General features: G+C 40.5%; 1 protein-coding gene across 2 annotated transcripts in view; it reads right to left on the bottom strand.

The window, feature by feature from the left end:
• The window catches only part of Znf507 (zinc finger protein 507), a 35437-nt gene extending 23303 nt beyond the window's left edge, over positions 1-12134 (bottom strand). Inside the window, exons 1-4 of one of the 2 annotated variants that reach the window (XM_026391237.2) lie at positions 11993-12134; positions 10485-10578; positions 2916-5053; positions 1379-1496 (exon numbers count right to left, since the gene is read on the bottom strand). In XM_026391237.2, the coding sequence (XP_026247022.1) occupies positions 1379-1496; positions 2916-5051 (2254 nt within the window). In that variant the 5' untranslated portion in view covers positions 5052-5053; positions 10485-10578; positions 11993-12134. The remainder of the gene's footprint in view (positions 1-1378; positions 1497-2915; positions 5054-10484; positions 10579-11992) is intronic. The other variant, XM_026391238.2, reaches the window with a different exon arrangement.
• Between the last annotated feature and the right edge of the window lie 11835 nt (positions 12135-23969).

Raw genomic sequence — 23969 nt, forward strand, 5'->3', positions numbered from 1 at the left:
AAAGAATGGTAAGCAATTAAAAATTGATACATTTAACTCTAAGAAAAAGTATAACCCACAAAGAAAAGAAATTGTGAGATGGAATATGGTGGGCAGATGCTAATACTGTAAACTTACGGTTATTTTAATTTTGAACCAATGTTTTATCTTTTTTATTAAAATAGTGACTTTAATCTATGTACCCATTCAGATTTAAATTTTTGTTGCTGGAATATGTATTCTAGCACTGGTATTTAACTGCAGGTGACGCTACTGAGTCATTTCTTCATTAGGGATTTATGGTCCAATCATTTCTAAATGTTTTAATGTCTCCTTTATAGGCGATATGGAAACATAATGAATTAAAATAAAAGGAGGCATTTAGGGCTATTTTATAAAAAGGAAACAAAACTGTTTTAGCTCAGCCATCTATTGCAGAAACAGATGCCATGTCATAAACTCCTTTTGTTTTGGAGAGTTTTACAGGGATGACATCTGTTTGACAAGAGAATTTTGGTACTACAGTGGTGTCAAAATCAGTTCTTTCAGAAACATTGTAGAATCAGTTATGCTTTCTGGGGTATAATTTAATGAAACATTATGGTAAAACATTTCACTCTGCAGTTGTTTCTAACTTTAATTCTTAGGAAATCTAAAAAGGAAAGTCACCCCAATATGTTTTATTTCCCATAAACACTATGTACCACACTTGAGACATTTAAAGTATATCAATTTAAGTGAGCGGATGCAAGGAAGTATAGCTTATTACACTTTATCCCTAATTTTCCGGATGTGGCATCCGCCTTTTCATGGAACTCTAATTAAATCTTTTGATTCTAATATTCCTATTACCAGAAACTTGGCTGACTGGTACCTAACTAGTACATAACGTTTGTGTGTGTTTTTAAATAATGCAGATGAAATCTGGCAGTATACTTAGAGAAGAATAAGATCACAGCAGGAAGCCTCAGTTAAAAGTTTGAGGTGGGGGCCTACCATCTGCAAAAGTTATGTTTGCTGTAAGTCAACTGGTGCTGGGAGAGGGGGAGGCTTCTTTCTATGCTGCAGTTTCTCTGGCTTGCTGATGTCACCTTCTGAGGGTCTATGCTATAGCTTGACTTTTACTGGAGAGCATAAATTTTAATTGAAATATCTACCTGCACAGTTTAAGTTGAGTCCTTACTAATCTAGCCCTACTTATCCAGGATCCAGTAATAATTTACTGCATTTAGTGCATGAAATTTTCTTAGGAGCAAAGGTAACAATCACTCACATCCACAGTATAAAAATAGAGGATAATATATGCTTTAGTCCTGAAAATAACCTATGTGACAAGTAAGGATATTTTTTACTGCATATACTAGTCATTACAGCCTGTATTTAAAAAATGCACAGATACCTTCCTGAACACATTTTCCATCAGTTGTATCACTGGAAATTCTTGGCTCATTAGAAGCTGCTATTGACAAGGTGTCTGGAAGGCTGTGCTGTTCTCTCTCATGATTCCTCAGCTGACTCTAAAAAGTTGAGAGAAATTAATATGTAAGTTTTCAATAAAAATACACATCCAATTACTAGGAGGCTGTGGAAGAAGCAGCTAATTGCTTTCATGGCCTCCTACTGAGAACATATTACCAATATTTTTAAATAAAATCTGCTAAAAGACCATTTGATTGACACATTTCACAATTTATAGAAAGAAATTCATCAGAAGGGTCACAATCTCATCACAAAGGCAGCTCCTCTTTTTATACTCTCTGAAAGGAAGTTACCACTTCTTAAGAGGTGTTTATGTATAACATATACATATACTGGTAGGCCCAGAGCTGGCAGGAGCAGAGTGCTCAGGATAATGCAACACTTCTACAAAAATTAATTCAATCAGTAACCACTAAACTTTATGCTAATTTCTGTCTTTAAACATCAAGCAGATGCATGAGAGGACCTAATTAGAACTGCTCCTCCAATGATATCCTTTTCTATTTCTACTCCACAAATCAAGAGTACAGCAGCAGCAAAAAACAAAACAAAACAAAACAAAAAACAAAGCAAAACAAAAAAACTTCCAGAACTTGCCTTTATAGTCTACTTGGATATTCTCCTTGAAATTTCATAAGGGTAATTCAAGCAGCTGGATCTCTCAACATTTTTATTTTTGATTACCTTTCTTTTAACCACCAACTCTGGGTGATCTGACAGGAAAAGTATACCTTCAGTTAGCCAATTAAGATATATTTTTAATTTTTACCAAATTTTCAGAGATTGAAGAAGTTCTAAACCAATGATTGATTCAATGGATGCACGTTTTCTTTACAAAAGAATGAGGAGCATTTCATACTAGCTGTTTCATTTAAGGTCAACAATAAGATGAAAATCAGGCAGTATAAATAACCCTTGAAAGTTCCTTAAACTGCCCATTAAACATAGAGTATGTGACTTTATTTCTACCAGACTCTCTTTTAATAAGTCTAATACAGTCCATTTTCCCTTTTGCAATGATATAAATCATTGTTCATTGTATAGCAGCTAATATGACTGACTTGCATTTGGGGGCCATGTAAGATGAGAAATACACATTTTTCTGGGGTTAAGTAAGTCAAATGTGTACGTAATGTCAATCCACTGTATATACATTCCCTTGCAAATGAAAATCAACACTTTAAAAAGATATGCACATTAAAACAATGAAGTAGTAAATATAAATACTAAGCAGGTAGTAAAATGGGGAATGAATTCTGGAGTGGAAACTATAAAGGCCTGGATTTCAGACCCAACTTTAATAATATTTAGCTGGGATCTCCGGGGCAAATTATTAAACTTTTCTAGAACTCATTTTCCTTTTCTATAAGATGAGGTGGCTGGACTAAATTAAGAAAGTTCCTTCCTCACTCTAAAATTCTAAAATCCTCTGAAAGATTTCACTAACCAAGGCTTACCTTATAATGAAAGGATTCTTCACATTGTTTACATTGGTATATTCTTGTTTTACAGTGGTTGATCATGTGGCTCTCCAAATCTTTGCTGTTGTCAGCTATGTGCTCACAAATAGGACACTGATATGGCTGTCTCTGTCGATGAACTCGTAGATGCTGCTTGATGTAACCCTTGTTACCACTTGTATAGTGACATAGGCGACAACGGTAAGGCCGTTCAGCATTAGGGATATATTCTACCACATTGGTTCCCAACAAACTTGTATCACTGTTGGGTTGGCACTGGGCATTGTCCTGCAACTCTTTCAAAATGTCATCATCTGAAGCATTTTGATCTGTCCTTTCTCTCAATTTTTCAATTACAGTAAGTAGGGACATGCTGATGCCTGTCTTAACTTGTCCATCTGACAATTCCTGTCTACCCTCTGGAAGTGCTACCAAGGTAGAGTTGCTTTGGTTAAAACTAGATAAGCCATCTGAAGAGTTTTTAAGTGGTGACATCATTTTTGAATATGCTGCCAATGGATTATCTACTTGCTTTTGTCCAGTATCTGGATCTAAGAGATTTATATCCCCATAATGTCCAAGATTGGCTCTTGTTAGTTCTACAGCTCGTATAGGCATTGTGACAAGGGCTTCTGCAGCTAATGAATGTAGTCTAAGGGACTCAGAATTTGTCCTTCTTCGGCCAGGTGGGGCATTTTCATCAGTAGTTAAGCCTTTACTTATTAACTCATTGTCTTTCTTTTCTGGATTGCTCCAGCCTATGATCAACCCCCCAATGTCAACAGTACATTTGTCAGCATGATAAATGTCATCAGTTTCTCCACAGCCAGTCTGGGTTTCTGTTGGGTTCAAGTTTTTCCCTTCTTCAATTTCAGTATTCATGAGGAAATGTTTCTGTGAAAGTGTTTCTTCTGCACTTGGTAAACGCTCCACTATCACATTAACATGACCTTTCTTATTTGGGCTACTGCTGATGATTTTCTGTGCCGACGAAAGTAGGCTATCAGCAATCAGATTCTCCTCTGAATCAGAGATCACCTCTAGCATTTCTTCCTCATTAGGGTCAAGGGTAACTGACTGACTCAGGTCTACGCCCCCTTCTGCACTATGTTCCAAAGGAGATGAAGATGATGACAACGGTTCTGTGCTGCAAATTTGCACTTGTACCGATGGTCCATTGTGGATACTCAGTTCACTGTCTCCAATAGCAATGACTACTGCATCAACCCCACCTGGTGCAGCAGATACTGAAGAATCCAGCAAGCCGAGAGGCTCATTTTCATTTTCAAAGATTGGATAGGAACAGTCAACTTCCCCTGCATGTTTCCAAGCATGTGTTTTCAACATTCTCTGCTGGCCACAAGTATAACTACAAAACAAGCATCGATACATGCCATATTGTTCATATGCATACCATTTCCTCCTACCCATTTCAGTCACGGATGAAGTTTGTACAGTATGAGTTTGCGAACTATCCACATTTATTGGGATGTCAGGAATGGTTTCATTATTTCTTTCAGTGGTTCTTGGACATGAGGAGTTGGAGGGGCTTATGCACTGTTGGGCTTTAGACTGGATGTGACTATTGGCTTCATTTTCATGGTCATTTACCACGTGAGCTTCAAGCTCCTCTTGGCTTTTAGATGTAATATGGCACTCTGAGCACATTAATATCACTTCATTCTGCTGACCATGCTGCTTGATATGGTCTTTTAACACAGAAAAAGAGGATGACAGAAACTTACAAAGGCTACACTGGTAAGACATTGCCTTCCCATCATTCTGGGCAAGAGAGTCAGGTGTGAAATTTGCTTGTGACATCTCAGCCTTTCTAATGTCAGCAGCAGGTGACTGGGTTACTTTTGCTGGAATCTCACAAAGTTCTTGGGTTTCAAGACAGCGTGCTGTAGTATTTGAACGTGAGCGTTTTTTCCCAATCAGAAGACATTTTTGTGACTTTTCATGCTCCACTATCTTGCTTAACTTCTGTATAACATGAATTAATGGATCTGCTTTAGCTTTTCTTTGCTCATCGATTTCTAATGAAGGAGTGATGATACCTTCAGCCGTCAATATAGTTTCTTGTTCCCCTGTATCTGGCACCAACATGGCAATACTGCTTCTGTCTTCCATATCTAGAAGGATAACATACAAGAGTAAGAAATACCAGGTACAGGATAATTACAGGTATGTAATTCAGGAGATACATGCCAATTTTGGTGTCTAAGGTAATCTAAATATTTTCTAAGCTGGGAGTTCCACATCAATGTAACTAGCTGTCTCTAACACAAGAGTTGAAATGCTTAGAATTCCACTTTGGAATGTAACCTCTCACCAAACTTGATGATGAAGATCTTGCCATCCTTTACATATTTCTCTGGAAATAACTTTAATAACCTTTATTTCCTTTTTTCTTCATCATGTTTGCCTTCGACATCAAGTTGGACCCAATCAGTTCTCTGTCCCTTTATGTACAATGCCAAAAACAAAAATAACACAGCCATTCTCAGAACCTGTGGAACCACCTCAAGTTACTATGAAATGTCACTCTTTTAAGTCATATGTTTCCTGAGAAACTATTTCTTAAATCAAAATGTAGCTATAGACTTTTTTACTAAAATCATAATTTTTCCCCTCCTAAATCTTTGAAATTATTAAAAAAAAGCATCATGTAATAAAAGACACAGTGAATTTTGAGAAGTACTATGCAAATGAAACTAAATAAAAGCAATAACCCAGTTCCTTCTTTTACTTCCTTTGATTTAGCATCCTGAAGATAAACCACAAACTATGCTGTGGTTTTTTTTCTAGAGGTTATATTAGTGGCCAACTATTACTCATACCCACATGCATGTTCTTTTTCCTGAAAGGGAAAGGGCCATCAGAGAAGGAAAAAGTTGATATTCCAGTTGTGCTTCAGGTCCAGAAATGAACAGAGTCCTTCAAAGAGCTTATCTGTAGGTCTTAATAATGCACTATGACCTTGGAAGCCTCTAAACATAAGATGCTCATAAATTTTTCTGCCTAAGACTCAAATACTCTTTATATTTCCTGGCAGCACTTTCATTTCAAACATTTCCTTTGGCTTAAAGTGAGACTAATTTGTTGACTTGGATCACATTTTTAAGTTTAGGCTTTTTTCCAGCAACAAGTTTTGTTTTTCCACATTTAGGTGCATTCTGGAATCTTACTCACAACATACAACAAATGCCAGCAAAATTTTTAGTGGCACTAGCTATAGACCAAAGACCATGCTATTCTTAAACTTTAGTACAGACTTTGAGTTCTTATTTTAGGTAGTGAATCATGGCTCTTCTTCCCCACATGGCTGAATCAACATATAAAGGTCTTTCAGCCCCTTGCCAGGATCATACCTAACCCATCCTTCTAGACCTCTAACCAGCTTCAGTACTAGTTTGCCCATATCCACTTTAGCAGCAATTGCAGCTTTCCCTCTTATTTTCTGTTCTTTCTGGCATACCAGTTTTCTATATCTAGGTCCACATCAGGCAAAAATGCAAACATTTTACTCTTGGCTTCTTTAGTATTCCTTCTTCTTTCCTTGCTAATACTCTGCCCTATGAAATCAGCTTTCTTCTTTTCAGGGATTGCTTCTAATCTGCCTCACAGCAGGGAGTGCATTTCACCAAGGGTAACACTGACAGTGATCCCCTTCCCAAAGGCCAATGGGCCTTCAGCTACTCTCTCCCCAAACCACCTCTCAAAAGAATAAGTTTCTTTTTATCTTTCTCAGGTAGAAAAAACAAGTCTTTTTAGATTTCTACTCAACCTTAAGTCACTGAAGAGGAGACCAATGGGGGAAAAATAGTTTCTTTGGAAAAACCCTTTGCCACTTCCTAAATCACTTTACTGCCTTAGAAATGCACATTTTTAGGCCAAGGGGAATTTTGGCTCTTCATGTGACCACTGATTTATTTTTTGGACCATTAACTTAAGGCTATATTTTTTTCAGTTCAATGGTTTCATGCAGTTACACAGTATGTTTAATAATAGGAATCCCCAAACATTCAGTATCTTGGACAAGATATGGCTCACCACTGTAGACCAAAGGTCTCCTCCCTTGAAATGTAACATCCACAGAGGCTGATTGATAATCGGAGGTTAAAAGTGAATGTTTGCTCAATAGACTTGGCACACCCACAGTTACAAAGGTGACTCAGTTACTACACTTCTACTTAATGACATAATAGGAAGGATACAGAGCAATGCAAATTGTTCCCCATGGATATTTCAGTGTGATCCTTGGGAAAAAAAAAAAAAAGGAAAATAAAGAGGAGGAGGAGTTCATCTAATCTCAAGTCTAATACAAAAGAATCTGACAAAACACTTACATTTTTAAAGCTATGTCTGCTCAGGCATTAGGAGCTAATGGAAATTTGCAGCAGATGCTCCAATTTTCCCTGAACATTTATGTAAGTATCTCATTTTAGATGCTGCATACATTTGGGGAAAAGTACAGTAATGGCAGCTATAAAACAGATATGACAACATAAAATACATCAGGAAACACCTGAGAAACCAGTTTGGGTCCACATGCAAAATTAATACACAAGTCAAAACTCATCAAGACAAAAGTTGTTAAAAAAAAAAAAAGGCAAAACAGCTCATAATAAAGTATATACAGAGGGGACATTACCTTAAAGCTGACCCTCCAAATTTTGACAAAAATTTTACTTAGACCACTCATGCAATCACATCTATATCTACCCATCTATATATAGAACACATCAAACAAAGTAAAATTTATTGGAATAAAAGAGATGAAAATAAGGAGTATATGTATAATCCCAGTGAAAACAATGACTATAATATGGATCACCTGAATACTATCCGTGAACTCTAAGAGATGGACTAAACACAACATAAAAAAATTACCTGGATAGTGGAGGGGTGGGGAAGGTGGGGACAAAATAAAAATGACAACATCTGTGAGTGAAGTTGTGTGATGAGTGCCCAGAAGTTCAATATACTATTCTTTCCACTTGGGTGAATATCTCCATTTTTCATAATATAAAGTTATTAAAAAAAAAGTTATGTGCAAAGCCCAACACAAAGTAGCAGGAAAAATGGAAACATTTGAAATTCATAGTACTCACAGTTTTAAACCAAACTGAGTGCATAAGACACTGAAAAGTTAAAAAGAATTAAGTAACAGCTTTTGAATGATGTCAGTAAAACTGACAGAGGGCAACAGTTAACAGCTAAATCCTAAGAGAGACAGAAGAGCTCCCCTGGGCTAGGAAGGTATGCAAAAGGCTTTTTGAAGAGGTAAGAGGTACACTGGATCCCAAAGGATGGACACTGTGCAAGACATCATCCATTTGCCCTGTATCCCCCTCTCCAATCTGCATTTCGCCCAGGAGAGATTCAATCATTAGTCTTCCCTGACCTCTAGTTTCTGGTTGAATTCTGCCAATGGAGAGTCTTACAGACCTAAGGGATACAGAAGAATGAGAACAGGATATTCACTGTCCTAGATCCCTGCCTCTAAGTTGCCCTGTCGGACTGTGTTCCTCAAAATAGCCACTTCTCTCCAGATAGGCTGCTCTATAAGATTCTGCTTCTGGTTCGGGGGTCTCTCCCTTCTCCTGATGCAGCTAGGCTCCCAATAACTGTTCTATCCCTGTGCTCTGCCTACATAATTCCAACACATTTATTAATAGTATCTTTGTAAATATACCCTTCTTGCATTAATCTAATTTGAATTTGCCATTTTCTTCCTTGGAATACTTCTGATACAAGGATAAGATTGACAAGAAAGGCAGCCATAACATTATTATATTTTTAGAAGTGAGAATAAGCATGCTATCTAAGGGTTAGCAAAAAGATCAAAATGGCTGGATAGGAAGGTTCACTCTGAGGACAGAATACCAGAGGCATAAGCAAAACCCATTGCTTGTTTGAAATCATTAGAAATGACATTAGATCAAATATATCAAACTGTTACAAATAAACAAAAATTGCATCCCACACCAGAAAAGTTCTATAACCTTTTCCGAGGAGTCTCTTAAATCTTTCTTTGACAACAGTAATTCTCAGGCAGAAGCTTAGAATTAATGTCTTACCCAAGAAAAGTTAAGAGCTAAATTATTTCCTTATAATTTGCTGTTTGGTTTATTTGTGTTTCTAATTAGTTCCTTTTAGTTATAGTAGTACAGTTATCACAAGTCAAATCAAGTTGAACAATTCATGTGGGCCTGGAGAAAAGGCTGTAATTTTCTGTGTATATATAAAAACAGTACAATATGATATAGAGTCTTCTCTTTCACACTCAGAATTTGTTCTTTTCCAACTAGAGAAAACATTGTGCAACAGAAATAAAAGCCAATTCCCCATTTTTTTTCAGAGTCTCATAATTTAAAAATATAAAACATTTGTTTTGCTCCAGACAAAAGGAAATAGGGGACAAAAACTCATGTGTCCCTTCTCTATAGTGCCCTTAGGCAAGACACTATCTCTGTGGGTTTTAGATTATTCAGATATAAAACAAAGAGGGTGGAACTGGAGAGACTTTCCGGTCCCTGAACTATAAACTGCTTATAAAGAGTTACTGGGAAACTGCTTAAACTTTATAGGTTTACCTTACTAATGTCAGCTATAATTTATATGACTTAAAATCTCCTTAACACAATGTAATTATTAATTGCCACTTTGAAAAAAAACTGAGTATAAATATCACAAGTACATGAATTTCATAGTCTAGAATTCTTAGCTGGCAGTTAGCCTGAGAGAATATTCTAATTTGGCAGCTGCAATTAAGACATAAGGTCTAACTAATATTAACCAACATTCAGATTTACTATGATTTGTTGAGTACCTATATTGTGCCAAGCATAGCGCTGCAGACTATTATAAAAATGATTAAGAGGAAATTCTTGTCCTTAAGGTACAAGTTCAGGGAGTAGTGCCTATGTAGATTTTTCTGTGATACTCATGTAATTCCTGGTAATATTAGCCTTTTTTTTTTTTTTTGCAGATGAAGAACTTCAAAGATGTAAAGTAATACATCTGAGGCTCACAGATATAAAGTAACAAACGGTTTAAGAACTGGAAGAACTGGAATACAGCTGAGTATGGCAGTACATGCCTGTAATTCCAACAGCAAGGGAGGCTGAGGCAGGAGGATTGCAAGTTCAAAGCCAGTCTTAGCAACTTAACGAGACCCGTGTCTCAAAATAAAAAGCATATGTATTTTAAAAAAGAGCTGGGGATGTGGCTCAGTGGTTAAGTACATCTGGATTCAATCCCTGGTACCACTCCTTCTCTCCCCAAAAACAAAGAAAGAAAGAAAGAAAAAGAAAGAAAGATCTGGAATCCAGGCAAGACAATCTTATTCTAAAACTATGCTTTCCCTAATACAAGTTTCCTCTCAACTTTCAGTGAGAACATAAATGCATAAAGTTATTCATACTGAAGAGTAACAGCCGCTCACAGTTAGGCTGCAAACATGTTAATGTATTTGATCCTCCTAACTCTTTGGGACAAGCTAGGTGGTGTTATACAATTTTATAAATATGGAAACTCAGTGAGGTTTAAGTGACTTACCCAAGGTTACATGGTTGTTAAGTGGCAGAGCCAGTGTCTTTCAAATCAATTTCTGAAATTAATACAGTCCCTTGGATCAATCTTCAAAATCCAGCTGTGGCCAAGAATGAAAGTATACAGTATCAAACATTTCTCTTTTTTGGTGAAACAAAGTAATGATTAATTTGGGCAGTGAAAAATTTTCCAATACTCCATGTCAAAAAAGAAATTTAGAATAATATTCATGCAATCTGATTATGTGATGCAAATTTACATAATTCAACAAGTAGACTTGAGGATTTTTCAGAAGTTTGAAAAAAAATAGCTCTGGAAACTTCTCCCAATTAATTATATATTTCCTTTTACCTCAGACTGTATGTAATTGACTTCAACACACTGCTGGTCTTACTGACATCAATATGGGATAATAAGTTTCATATTGCTATTTTAACCTTAACCAAAAAATACAATCTAAAGGATGAGTACGCAAATTTTACAAGCACAGAGGGCAGAATGGCAGCATGAAAAGATATGACACAACGGCTTGACCTATATAGGTCTTTCTAATGTCATTTCCTGCCCTGGTCCTACATTTCTTTGCTATTGTTTCTTATGCTAGCTGGTATGAACCTAAGGGTCAAAGAATGATTTTGGGTTTCATCTAAAAAGCGACTAATTTATTGATTATACTTAAATAAAATAGTTCACTGCTGGGGAGAAAACATGTTTTCAGGCCTCCTCTGAAGTTAATTTTTAACGAGTTACTATGATAAAAAAATGAAGGGCCAGACTTTCTCCTTTAATCAAACACAACCCATTCACTGAGTCAGAGTGGAGTACTTAAGAAAGTACAAACTCAAGGAGGTGATAAATCTGGTAATTGCCTGATAAGAGCATTGTAGATGAATAGCGAATTTACAGCGCACAGCAGGAACTAAAAAGACAGCCTTCGGGTTGGGAGGGTCCACTCTGCCCAATTAATCGTCCAGGCCTTCCACACAAACCATGCACTCCGAAGCCCCCAGGTCTTAAAAAGGTGGACACTTTCCCCAATGATCTGGAGATGATAAGTGCGAAAGGCCAGAACTGCTGTTTCTGTACTAGGCTGTTATTACACCATGCAGTGCCCAAAGGGCTGAGGCGATTGGGGCTGAGAAAAGTAATCAAGAGATGCGGCAAGAACAGTAGTTAGCTCCATCCTGGCTGGCTTAGGCGATATTACATTTGCACAGGGAAGGAAGCAACGCCTCAGATAGGCCTGCCTGGGGGCGCCAAGCTGGAGACAGTATGCGGGCAGCGGCAGGTTCCCCCACCCCCAGCTGCAGAGCAAGGCCGGGGTCTCCGCAGGCCTTCCTGTGGACGGCACAGAGGACAGAAAGGGGACATGGAACTTGAGCCATGTGGCAAGCACCGGGAGGGTGTCAGCCGGCTGAGGAGGAAGCGGACGCCGGTAGAGGCCTGAGGGGAGGATGCACATGGCCAGCGGCGGTGCTAACAGCGAGCGGAGGGGCGGCCCCGGGGCGCCGTACCTGCGGTCGGGCGGCGGCTGCTGCTTCCGCGAGCCTCTTTTGGCCGGCCAGGGCCCTGCCGTGCCCTTGCCCGCGTCCTCGCCCACCTCTCTCCCGGCTCTTTTCCCTCTTTTCCCCCACTTTCCCCCTCCTCATCCGGAGCTCCAAGATGGCGGCGCTGAAGCCAGATCACGTGAGCCGCGGGCAGGTCAGGTGACCCGAGTGGCGGGCGAAGGGGCGGGGCAACGGCCAGGCCCCGCCCTCTGCCGCCCAGGGCCGCAAGGGCCAACCAGGTTATCCGAGCGCAAAGAAGGTATCCGCCTGGTTCTCTGCTGCCTCCGGAACCGCGGCGGGTTCCGCCGGCGTTGTCCTGTTCTCCGGCCCCCTGCCCTCCTCTATCTGAAGCTCTCTAGGTCTAGAAGTCGATGCCTATACACTTCGGAGCCTTCCCACGTGGCCTAGATCTACTGTGGGCTAACTTTATCACCCCACCCTCCCCTTAATTCGCATTCAACCCTGGGCATTGACATTCTTTTCACCCCTGTGACCGTGGATTTGTGTTGTTTCTTCTGGTTGGGCTGTACTTATTGAGATGTTCTTGGCTAAAATATAGAGGTCCTGGCTAGGTCTGAGACTTTAATTCAGGTGTGCCTGCTGAGGGACAAGCCCGGGGAAATCTATTTGCTTCAGAGAATGTTCCAGGGTTGTAGGATCGGAATTGATAATCTCTGACCTGGTAACACAACCTTAGCTTTCTGAGGGCATGATAGCGTTTGTCATTTGGATCTGTTTCAAGAAAAACCATGGTGTAAACAGTGTTGTTGGGGTCCCCTGCTCACATGATAACAAGAGAGAAGCATTCCACCCAACTTCACCAAGGGTACTGGGCGGTTTTGGTGGATTAGGAGTTACACAGGCTGAATTCTTGGGTCACAGACACAGGGAGGGGAGTCAACTGAAGGTTCTGCTCACAGCAATGGACTGGACTTGTTTGTTGAGATGTCTTTTGAATACTTCCTGATATATTTAGAGGCCTTTATGAGCAGGATGGGCTGTCAAGTGAGTACATAGGGAGAAGACCCCAAATACACAAAATAATAAAATTTACAGTCATTGTTTACATAGGTCAATAATTTAACTTACTGAATCTCGGGATACAAATACACCTGAATTTGGGTGTTGGGAAACCCACAAATGAAAGAAAGTAAATATGTCTTTGTCTGAAGTTCCAGGGATCATTTCTGGTATACACCGGCTGTTTTCCTTTGTTTCTCTTTCTGTACGTGCCGAGTTGAACTTTCTGTTCCTCTTGTATTTTGAGGGTGTGACCTGTGACTGGTATGGGCTAATGAACTGTATGTGGAAGTGAGGGGCATCACCCCCATACTGGAGCTTTTTTTTTTTTTTTTAATTGGTGTACTCCTTTCTATCTGGTTTGGAAATTGACAGTGTCACTCTGTCAGACTTTCTTAGAATGATGGTGATGAGCTGAACTCCCAGCTGATCAATGATAAGCTACCTTGGGTAAGCAAGTCACTGTTTGTTACAGCAGCATGGCACAGCTATTGCTAGCATTCTCCACTCCAGGGAAGTAACTGGAAAAGGCAGAGCATTACAGGCAGAAAGGAATGTTAACAGAAGAATTAGGAGACAAGGTATAAGAAGCAGAATCTGATAGAAAAACCTGGACAATTTTTAAAAGCCTCAGTATGTTTTTTTTCCGGCAAAAGAACTCTCCCCCCCCAAAAAAAAAAAAATCACCGTAAACATTTTTTAAGTCAGAGGAATGAAGAGACATTCAGGTGTAGTTCAATTGAACTTGTGGACGTCTCATCTAAACTCTTCCATCTGCCACAGGACGTTATTTATCATGATTTAATTAACCAATCATAGTAAGATTTAATGTTACAGATAGGAAACTTGCTTACTTGGTTATCTATTACCTATTCAGTGGAATCTGATTCTGTTTCCAGATCAGAGATGACCCAGATAACTGAATCCCTGTCTCCACACACCTCATTATTCTACTTTGGGGCCATTAATTAGTTGATAAGGTTAAAGGTTTCACTTCTTCTACAAGTATCATGGGTCTGTATCTCCTAAAGTAGCCAGACAGTCTGATAATACATATTGCTTTACAACTTAAACCAGAGCTCTGTTTAAATTTTGGGAACACGAAGGACAGCACAGTAAGTTGCAAGGTGATAACTGGCCATAAACCGAATGGGTCACTAAACCAGTTGAAACTTAAGGGAGAGCTACCTGTTTCCAGCCCTCATACTTATGAAGGACACCTTGTCTTCAGTGTAAGAAGATTAGATGAGATTCCTTTGAAGAGATTAATCATGTAAGTCTTTGGCATAGCACAGAAAATTGGATGAGACATGTAGCCTGTATTTCTTTTAGCAGTAATTTTTATCATGACCTTTAAAAAATATACTGCCTTAAAAAAAAAAAAGGAAAGATGGAGGAAGGGTTAGAGGAGACAGGTAGGCTGCTAAAAGAGAAAAGGACATAGTAGTGTGAGCTGCAAAAATAAACTCAAAAATTATTCCAGACTTTGCTATTTAGCTCCCGTGGGGACTGTGAGCAGGTGGATTCCATCTTTCTGATGTTTTCACCTTGCTTGTAAAACAAGAAGTACCATTTATCCTTTTTTTTTAAAAGCATCAACTATCTTGTATACAGAAGTACAGAGTTTAATTATAGGAGTTCTCTGGATTCAAAATGGGACTTAGTTATTAAAAATAATAGCAAGACCTGATTTTATTAATGAATGAAAAGATTGCTTGATATAAGTCAGAAGGAATGTAAGATTAAAAGACATGATATATTATTATATATACAGCTGTCAGCAATAAATTAACATTAACTCTGGATTCTGTACACTTTGCATCCTGAATATACACCTAGAAATACTTCATAATTATAGTTCAGGTCTCAAGAATCATCATAAATTATCCATCTGTCATTCATTCCCTGCTAAAAGCCACAGACCTAGCAGCATATTGACATCTAAAATCTCTAGTGCTACGAGGCACACATACAAATTTATTTCTTATTGAAGGCCCGGATAAACCAGAAGAATACACAGCAACACACCAACCCTCTAGGACAAGGAATAAGAGGATAAAGAGCATAAAACTCGATTGTGAGAATTGGGGTTTGCTCGAACAGATATCAGCTTGTGTAAATTTCAGCCCTGTTGTTTTGGGTCTGAGATACTAACTGGTTTGGAAAAAGCCCACAAAGGAGCTTGGACAGCCCTGCAATCAAGGTCACGGGTGGAATTCAGTCTGAAATTCTCCTAGCCTTGGGGCTCTGCCTTATGCTCAGGACCTGGGCATGAGGACAAGAATCAACGGTGGTGACATCTAGTGGCATATCTGGAATGTGCAGTCAAACCGCAAGCATTCCAGTGGGAAGTGGGACATTTGCCTTGTCCAGCTAACCCAGGCGTGACCCCGAGGTCCCTGAATCAGTCTGAGTTTGGTTTCTGGCAGAGATTCCCTGAATGCATGTTGATTTATGGTTGAGATCCAGGAAATGCAGCAGCAGGCTGGGAGTGGAGGTGGAGAAGGGCTGCTTTTGGGGACGACAGGAGGCTCCTTTCAGTCTAGTCTGCATATGCCACAGACTTGTGCTGCAGCAAGCGTGGCTCAGCGGAGCTGCGCGATGGAGCAGGGAGCTTGCCTCCGCCAGACTGTCTCTCTGCTTCAACGCAGACTGGTTATTGGAACGCTCAGGCAATTTTCAGTCGTCTTTGTCAATAAAACCAGTCTCTTCTCTGCAAGGGGAATGAAAATGAGATTCGGAGGCCTCCAAAGGGCTCTCTTCTTTTGCCACTTTATCTGCCCAGGATCCAGGTAGTAGCTCAGCTGAGATGGGTGGTAGCTATTTGCTATGCCCCAAACCCTGTTGACAGGTAATACCCCCTGCTTCTGAAAAAGACAATCTGATTGTAATAGGATACTGTTAAATTCTCCCCAGAGAAGAAGCAGTTTCCTTAAAGCAGTGACCTTTATTGATGAGAAGGTCCAAGGAAGAAAATGAAAAGAAGAAGAAGATGATGAAGAAAGACACTAAGAGCAGAAGTAACTGCTAATCAAACCCAGAGAGCCTACCTAAAGGGTAACCACGTGGCTTAAAAATATGTCATTTGTTATTTTGACATCTCGTCTTTAGGTGATAGACTAGGAGGAGCCACTTAAATCATCGTCAGTGGGACTAGAGTACCACTTCTTGCTTTTAAAGGTATCAGGAAATGGATAGATAACAAGAGATAGCAAATACTCTTGGAAGGTAGAGGACCTTCTATGGTCTTCCATCTTTGAGTTTCTCAGATACCATGGGAGACCGAGCACAGGGAACATTGTATAGTTCTTGACCTCTTGGGATTCTTTTTTTTTTTTTTTTTTTACTGATAAAGAAACATGAATGAGAAAGAGAAAAAGAAGGTGAGATGCATGTAGTACCTACAGAAAGTCCTCACTGCAATATTCATGCCCTTTGGGACCTCATTATAAGCTCCATCAAGCTACAAGGCCAGAGGACCCTGCTGGAAGTGGCATTTCAGTGTCAGGTATGAGTAGGGCTGTGGGGCGCAAGGAACCTTTATGGGCAGGTGATTAGGCTCCTGTGTCATCTACCCCACTTGTACCCTTCTCTTTCATCTCACGCCTTTGGGTCACATGCAGGGAGACACGTATGGTCAGCCAGTGGTAGGAAGAAGCCTGAGAAATGCTCAAGAATGGGTCAGCTTGGAAGAAAACGGACCAATAAGAATGAAGGTGTGAAGTGAGAGTGGACATAGGGCATCTATCTTCATAGTGGAGACCCTTCTGGAAGGCTTGGAGTGGTATGTTGGAGCTGTGACTGGACCAGGCAGAGACAGGCAGTGAGCTCCGTGGAGGGCCCTGTGCTAGGGGCCCTACGTGCATTATTTCACACATCTTGGTGCACTTAGCTCTGCTGTCATTAATTACCAGTGCAATCACTGCATTAACATCTTCCCAGTAGGCCCAGGGAGCTTGTCAGTCTTACTCATTGATATTCCCCTTGGCCTAGAACAGGGTCCAGAATGCAGCTACATTCAGTAAATACTTGGTGAGTGAATGAAAAAGTGATTTCATTTAGCAGACAAGCTCCCAGGTAGGTATTTAATTGGGGAATCTACTCAAGAGCAGTCTTTTGGAAAGATAGCGTATCACATGGAGGCCTGGGGGCTTGGGAAAAAGAATAAAAAATGACAGCCAGTAAGGGACCAGGGAGTTGGCCTGAGAGAGGGCCCAAGAATCCAGCCTGTTGACTGGTTCACTCTGAACTTCAAAATCTATTAGCACTCACTAGCTGTGCGACTTAGTTACTTAACCTTTCTGTGCCTCACTTCATCTGTAAAATGGGAATAGTGATACTCTTGCAGGCTGTTGAAAGTTTAAAGGATGCCATGTACATGAAGCACTGAGGTACCTGACTCAGAGTATACAATGTGATTATATATATTGCAACACTATTATATTTGCAAAGATTGAGACAGGTGTGATGTGGAGTAGAAGGAAAAGATGGAGATGAGGGAGACTGGAACAAAGAATATGGAGCATTTGGAAATAGGGTGTGACGTCGAGGGCCAGTAAGCACCTCGGCTCATTCAGCACGCCCTTGACTGAAGCTGTCATTTGCAAGGCTCCAGACATCAATGCACCATTGACAGAGGCCAGCACAGAAGTCAGAGGACACACAGAAAAGGAGAAGAGGGACAGCATTACGAAGCTACTCTATAATCAGCTTAGAAGTCGTGGAATTTGATGTGAGCTGGTTAGTAATGTCACATATGACTACGTGGGTTTTCAGCCTATTTTTCTTAAATGCGGATTTTGTTGGCAACTGAATGTATGCTAACACCCTAAGATTTAGTTACATTTTGGTTAAGAAGTCCAGAAGACTTTGGACTTGGCTATGAAACATTGAAAGTGAATCAAATTTGCATTATTTAAATGGCTTATTCAGATTAACACTGCTATCTCTTCAGATTTAAAAATTCAAAGACTCAAGATTTGATATTTCAGCAGCAACAATGACATCTAGGGGTTGGTTTCTACAGGTTTAATCTTAGATATATATCCTCCGCATTTTGAGAAATAAGAGTGCTAACAGGCTGATGCATTCCAGAATGTCTGTTTGGACCATGTGAACTTGGTGGGTGGCCAGGGCAACACTGATGGATCAAAGGAAGGAAGGAGCTGGAAGTGGCTCTAGCTGTCATCTTTTACTTTCCTTCTGACATGGCAACACCTTGCAGTTTGCTTAATCCACTCATTTTTCTCCTGACCTTTCAGCCAACTATGTGATATCCTTCTTGACTTTCCCATTTGACCCTAGTTCTTTTGGCCCCTGGATGCCAGGTCTGCCTTGCCAGCATGCAGATGGGCTCAGTATCAGGTTCTAGCTCCTTACATTTTTTTTCTTTTTTTTAGTGTGTGGTGCTGGTGATTGAACCCAGAGCCTTGTGCATTGAGACAAGCACTCTTCTAACTGAGATGTATCTCCAGCCCTCCTTCTGGTTTTCATTCCCCACAATTCTTTTGGGGATCAGTGCTCTAAATTTTGGCATTGTACTTCATCTTTACCCTATGTTTTTAGCACATTCCATGAAATCAATCTCTCAGCTTTATGGTTCTGACCATCATACTCAGAGGCAGTTGTTATCTACTGTCTGAAAGTCAATCAAGTGATAGCATTGACTTAGCATCATCTGGGTACAGTTTTTTTTTTTTTTTTTTTGTGTGTGTGTGTGTGTGTCCTTCCTGCTGGGGTTTCGGTGGTAATAATGAGGACTTGAAAGATAATGCACGTGGGTGTAGCCCATGAAAAACACACAGTTTATTTAGAGCTTCCCCAACATGCATATTAACGAGAAATAAACTATTCATGAAAGCATCTATGAACATACTGCAAAAAATGCACAAATATTCAGATGATGTTTAAGGTTTCCTCTCAGCATGAAAATTCTGTGATTTTTGTGCAGATTAAAATTAGTACCCTGCTATACTGATGCATAATAATGTTGGTGTCAGCACAAGAATAATAGCTACCTTATAGTTTTTTTTTTAACTGTTTTAGTAAAGGCAATGTAAAATAGAACCCATCTCCGTAGGTGGCTGTGAGTTGACCCTTGGTGCTATTAAACTCAGAGGTTTGTTTTCGGGCCATTTGCAGAACTGTGCAGAGTTAGCTGAGGGTAGTGAAGCCTGGCCTGACTGTATGGCTTGCAGGATGCACACTCTTGTCATCTAAATTTCTGATTATCTTAAGATGGGCTGGGAAATCCTTTGCATTTCAACCCCTGCTGTTGACCTCCCTTTCTCTCTTTAGTTCATTTTTCCAGTTTCCTGCTAAGGCAAGTAGAGCGCACAGAACTGAAATATACAAGGCTGCTAATTTCACCTGCTAAATAGTTGTGTTAGACCCCTGTGCTTTTTGCTTTCTGTTATTATCAGGGACATATGAGATTAGCTTGGAAAAGAGGAAAGGTGAATCTGGGCTTAGTGTCTCAGAGGTTCAGTCTACGATTGCTCTGCCCTATTGCTTTGTCCCTGTGGTGGCAGAGGTGTGCTGGAGGAGGCTTGTTCACTCCATGGTTAACCAAGAAGCGGGGAGAGACAGTAGGGACTGGAGTCTCAATATTACCGTCAAGGCCACACCCGAAAGACATGACTATCTTCCTCTGGGCCCCACCTTGTGAAGGTTCCACCACCTCCCCAGAGTGTCATAGGGTGACCAAGCCTTTAACACATGGGCCATTTAGGGGGCACTTATCCCAACCACAGCAATAGTCTTTGAAGCTTTCCTTTTGTGAAGGAGCCTAAAAATCTTCCAATGGCTTCTAAAAGAGACCATCCTTTATCCATCCTTCAAGATCATCCTGATGTCCTGGGCTGCTGCTCCAGCCTCATCCCCATCACACCTGCCCATCTTCCCTAAAGTGTATTTTGGTTTTGCAGCTGCACTAAACGCCACCTCTTCCCACTCCCCTTCACATGGTCATTTCTTTATCTTTCTTCAGGTCTTAACTGTTTTCTCAGGATAGCCTTCCCTGACCTCTGTGGCCAGGTTAAATCCCTTTACCTCCTAATGCCTTTGCCCTTTGTAGTTTATCTTTATTCTTATTGGATCAAGGTCAACCTCCTCCCTGCACTGCAACTGTGAATTTTGGGAGGTCATACACTATATTTTGCCACCATAGTGTCTAGAACTAATAGATGCCGATCAATAAACAAACAGTAATGAATGGATAAATGACACTATAATAAAATTTGTCATAAGTGACTGAGATTCTTGCAGTGCTTCAGAGTAATCAACCCAATGCCAAATCAATCTTTTTGTTTTTTGGTTCTAGAGATTTAATTCTGGGTGCTTTATGACTGAACTACTTCTTGGCCCTTTTGTTTTTTTTATTTTGAGACAGGGCCTCACTAAGTTGCTTAGGACCTTCCTAAGTTGCTGAGGCTGGTCTTGAAGTTGAGATCCTCCTGTCTCCACTTCCTGAACCTCTAGAATTACAGGCATGCATCACTGTGCCTGGCAAAATCACTCCATTTAATTGTGTAAATTATAGAACCAATGGTAGGCAATATGGGTTATATTTATGTGGGTTTTAGGACCCACTGAGGAAATTGTTCCTTAAATTTTAATACTTAACACAAGTGGGCATTAGTGTTGTGTATGAAAATTTTCAGTTACTTGAGTTAGGTCATTAATCAAAAGTCTTCCTGCCTATTAACACTGAAATTATATATTTGGAGATAGGATCTTGCTATATTGCCCAGGCTGATTTTAAACTTGTGATCTTCCTGCCTCAGCTTCCTGAGTAACTGGGATTACTATTGTTATTATTGTACACCAGGTACTCAGCTCTTCTTAATTTGGGTCAAAGATTTGTAATTTGTATCTACTTTAAATGAAAAGATAAAAAGTAAACTCAAGGGGCTGGGGTTGTGACTCAGTGGTAGAGCGCTTGCCCAGCATGTGTGAGGCACTGGGTTCAATCCTCAGCACCAAGTAAATAAATAAATAAATAAATATATTGTGTCCATCTACAACAACAACAAAATATTTTTAAAAAAGTAAACTCAAGGGAGCATAATACTCAAAGTACTCTCTTTGGGGTAGCTAATTGTTTTTATAGTTATCCTAGTTTTCAAAGTGAAGAGCAATAGCATAGCACAGAGGCACAGATTCTGGGTCTGGACTGCCTGGTTGTGTTTTGTGGCTCTGTCGCTATCACTTCTAGCTGTGTAACCCAAAATGCTCACCTCTAACTTACAGAGAATAACATCCCCCATCTCATGGGGTGTCATGTCAGTTTTAGGAATGAATACCCTGGAGAGCATGTGTTCAGTGCCCCTATAGAAACCAAAATTGAAGAGTTAGGTATTACTATTCCTTGAAAAGTCGTGGGATGTGTCCTTTTACTTATTCAGAAGTATCAATAGGTTTTCAGTTCATGATCTTTCTCATTCTCTTGTTTAAGTCTTAAAACACATATCGTATGTGTAGTGCTGATGATAAAAACAAGCGTCTGAAGAATCTCTGCTTTGGGGACATTTATGAGTTAGTTTTGGGTAAGCAATAACTGAAGAGTGAACTGAAGTCACTCATTCATTCCACAAATATTTCTTGAGTACTTACTGTGTGCTGGGTGCTATACCAGGCACTAGGAATACACTGGGAGAAAGGGCAGGCCAAATTGGCTCTTGTGGACCTCAGAATTTAGTGAGAGAGAGAGAGAGAGAGAGAGAGAGAGAGAGAGAGAGAGAGAGAGAGAGAGAGAGAAGCAGGTAAACAGACCGACCATACATGGTGCAATTCCTCTCCTAGGAAGAACAGAGTGAGGGAATCGAAGGTGCAGGGAAGAAATGGGAATTTCTGTTTTAAAGAAATGGGGTGATCAGGGGAATGTGCCCTGAGAAAGACCAGGAGGACGAAATTCAGGGATGATTTTGCTGGGCTTGTGGGACCATAAAGTGAACAGAATCTGCAGTGAGCAACATCCAGCACAGGATGGCTAAGTGGGGACCCAGAACGTCTTGGAGAAAGTTACCAGCGTAAACTGGCAGATTGAAGGCAGGAGGTGTTTTGCTACTCTGTTGATGGAACCCACCGAAAGGGCAGGGGGGATTGGGACTGCTTGTGTCTCCCTTGCCTTTGTGAGGGGTCTTCTGGGAGTTGCAGGGGGTTCCTATAACTTGTGCCCCAGTGCCCAGCCCTTACTGTTTTCTCCAGCTGGTGCCATGTCAAGCTCAGCCCCTTCTCCTCTCCCTCCCAGGACTGGGAAGCTGAAGCAGGTGCAGTGAGGCCAGCAGAAAGCCCAAGAGCAAATGGGATTTTAAAGTTGTTAGGGCATTTTGGCATTCAGTTCCCCGAGATGAACAAAGTGTCCTGTCTGGTAATTGCAATTAATGGCTCTGCTATTCAAGCATATCCGTCAATAAATCTCCTCTAATAACCGATTGGGCACAGTCGTTGCCATAGTTATGTCTCTAAATTGAGCACAGGGTAGTTGGCCATGACACTGACCTTACTGGGGTCAGGGCTGCTTCCTGACTGTATGACTCCATATCCCAGGAATTAAAGCTACCCTCCACGTGATTGGCTTTCAGCCAGCTGAAAGACAAGCTCAGCCCCTCAGCTTAACTGCCTGGAGATTTCCTGTAAATCTCTTAAATGTGGAATAAAAATCTTTGAAAACCCAGTAGCCTCCATGGTTGTAGTAATTCAGCCCAACCCACCTTTGTAGCCTGCTGGGATGTAGTCAACAGGGGGCACTCACCTAGGATTGGCCACTGCGGGTGTTAATCACTGCAGGCCTCATCTCTGAGTCTAGGCTGAGGAGGCCAATGCCTCATCAAAAAGTTGTTTTCTTCGATTCTTACCTTCTAGAGAATTCCTTCCCTGACCCACAAGTACTGTCCGAAGGAACTCTTCTGTCTCTTTAGTCCCACCTTTTGGCTGTCCCATGGGCCATCATTCTGCAGCCACCATGCTTGTTGTTGGCTTCTGGGGTCAATTCCTTGCAGCTGCAGTCATGATTTAGGGACCTCATCTGCTCCCTTTCCCCCTTTCTCATCTCAGGTGCTCTCAGATTTCCAGAATGCCATCTCAAAACAGAGTTTGAAGCATCTGATGAGGTGGGGGTATTTTTTAAATGTGTCTATTTATATGTGGGAGATGATTGCAGGTGATTAACACAGAAGGTGGAAGAAGGGACCTGAGGCAGGTCTCTCTTAATTCCTACCTATGTAAAATCCCTAAAAAAAAAAAAAAAAAAAGGGAGAGGGTGATCATTTTCTGTCTCCGACTGGGCCCCAGCTTGACTTAAGCTTTCTGAACTCTTCTTTTTATTGTCCTTCATGTTTGCTTTCCTGTTCGTTTATGGTTTATCTCAGAATTAGTGTAGTAGGATTTTAGAGTTGTAAGGTTCTCAGAGATGGGCCGAGCAGTGAGGAGGTGCGGCTGGGGTCCCCTGCACAGAGAAGAGGCTTGAGCTTGGCGATGGGAGGCCCAGTTTCTGTATCACCTTCTTTTCTGGAAATGTCTCTCACAGGTGGTGGCAGAGCTTAGCAGTTTTGCCTTTTCTTTGAGAGTCTCTGAAAGAAAAGCGGAGAAAGATTTCTACATCCCAGAAATCTGCCAAGGCATCTTTTAAGACCAAATAAACTGTTTGTGGGTTTATTTTTAACCTTTTCAATAACCTCTACAGATGATCAAAATGATGGGTCTATTTTCAAAGTGGACAAAGTTTATAAACTCCCTGACTTGGTGTGGGAATACTCCTAATCTTCTGAACTGTAGCATTTCAAAATAATACCAAGAGAAAACCAACCCGTCTGGGAGAGGTTTGGAGAGGGGAAATGTGTATGCTTATAAAATACTGCACATTGGTGACTTGTAAAAGTATTTTGAAAGATGTTTGACAGAATTTAGGTTCTTAAGCTTTGTC

Source organism: Urocitellus parryii, chromosome 15 (assembly GCF_045843805.1).
Source record: "Urocitellus parryii isolate mUroPar1 chromosome 15, mUroPar1.hap1, whole genome shotgun sequence".
Lineage (NCBI taxonomy): Eukaryota > Metazoa > Chordata > Mammalia > Rodentia > Sciuridae > Urocitellus > Urocitellus parryii.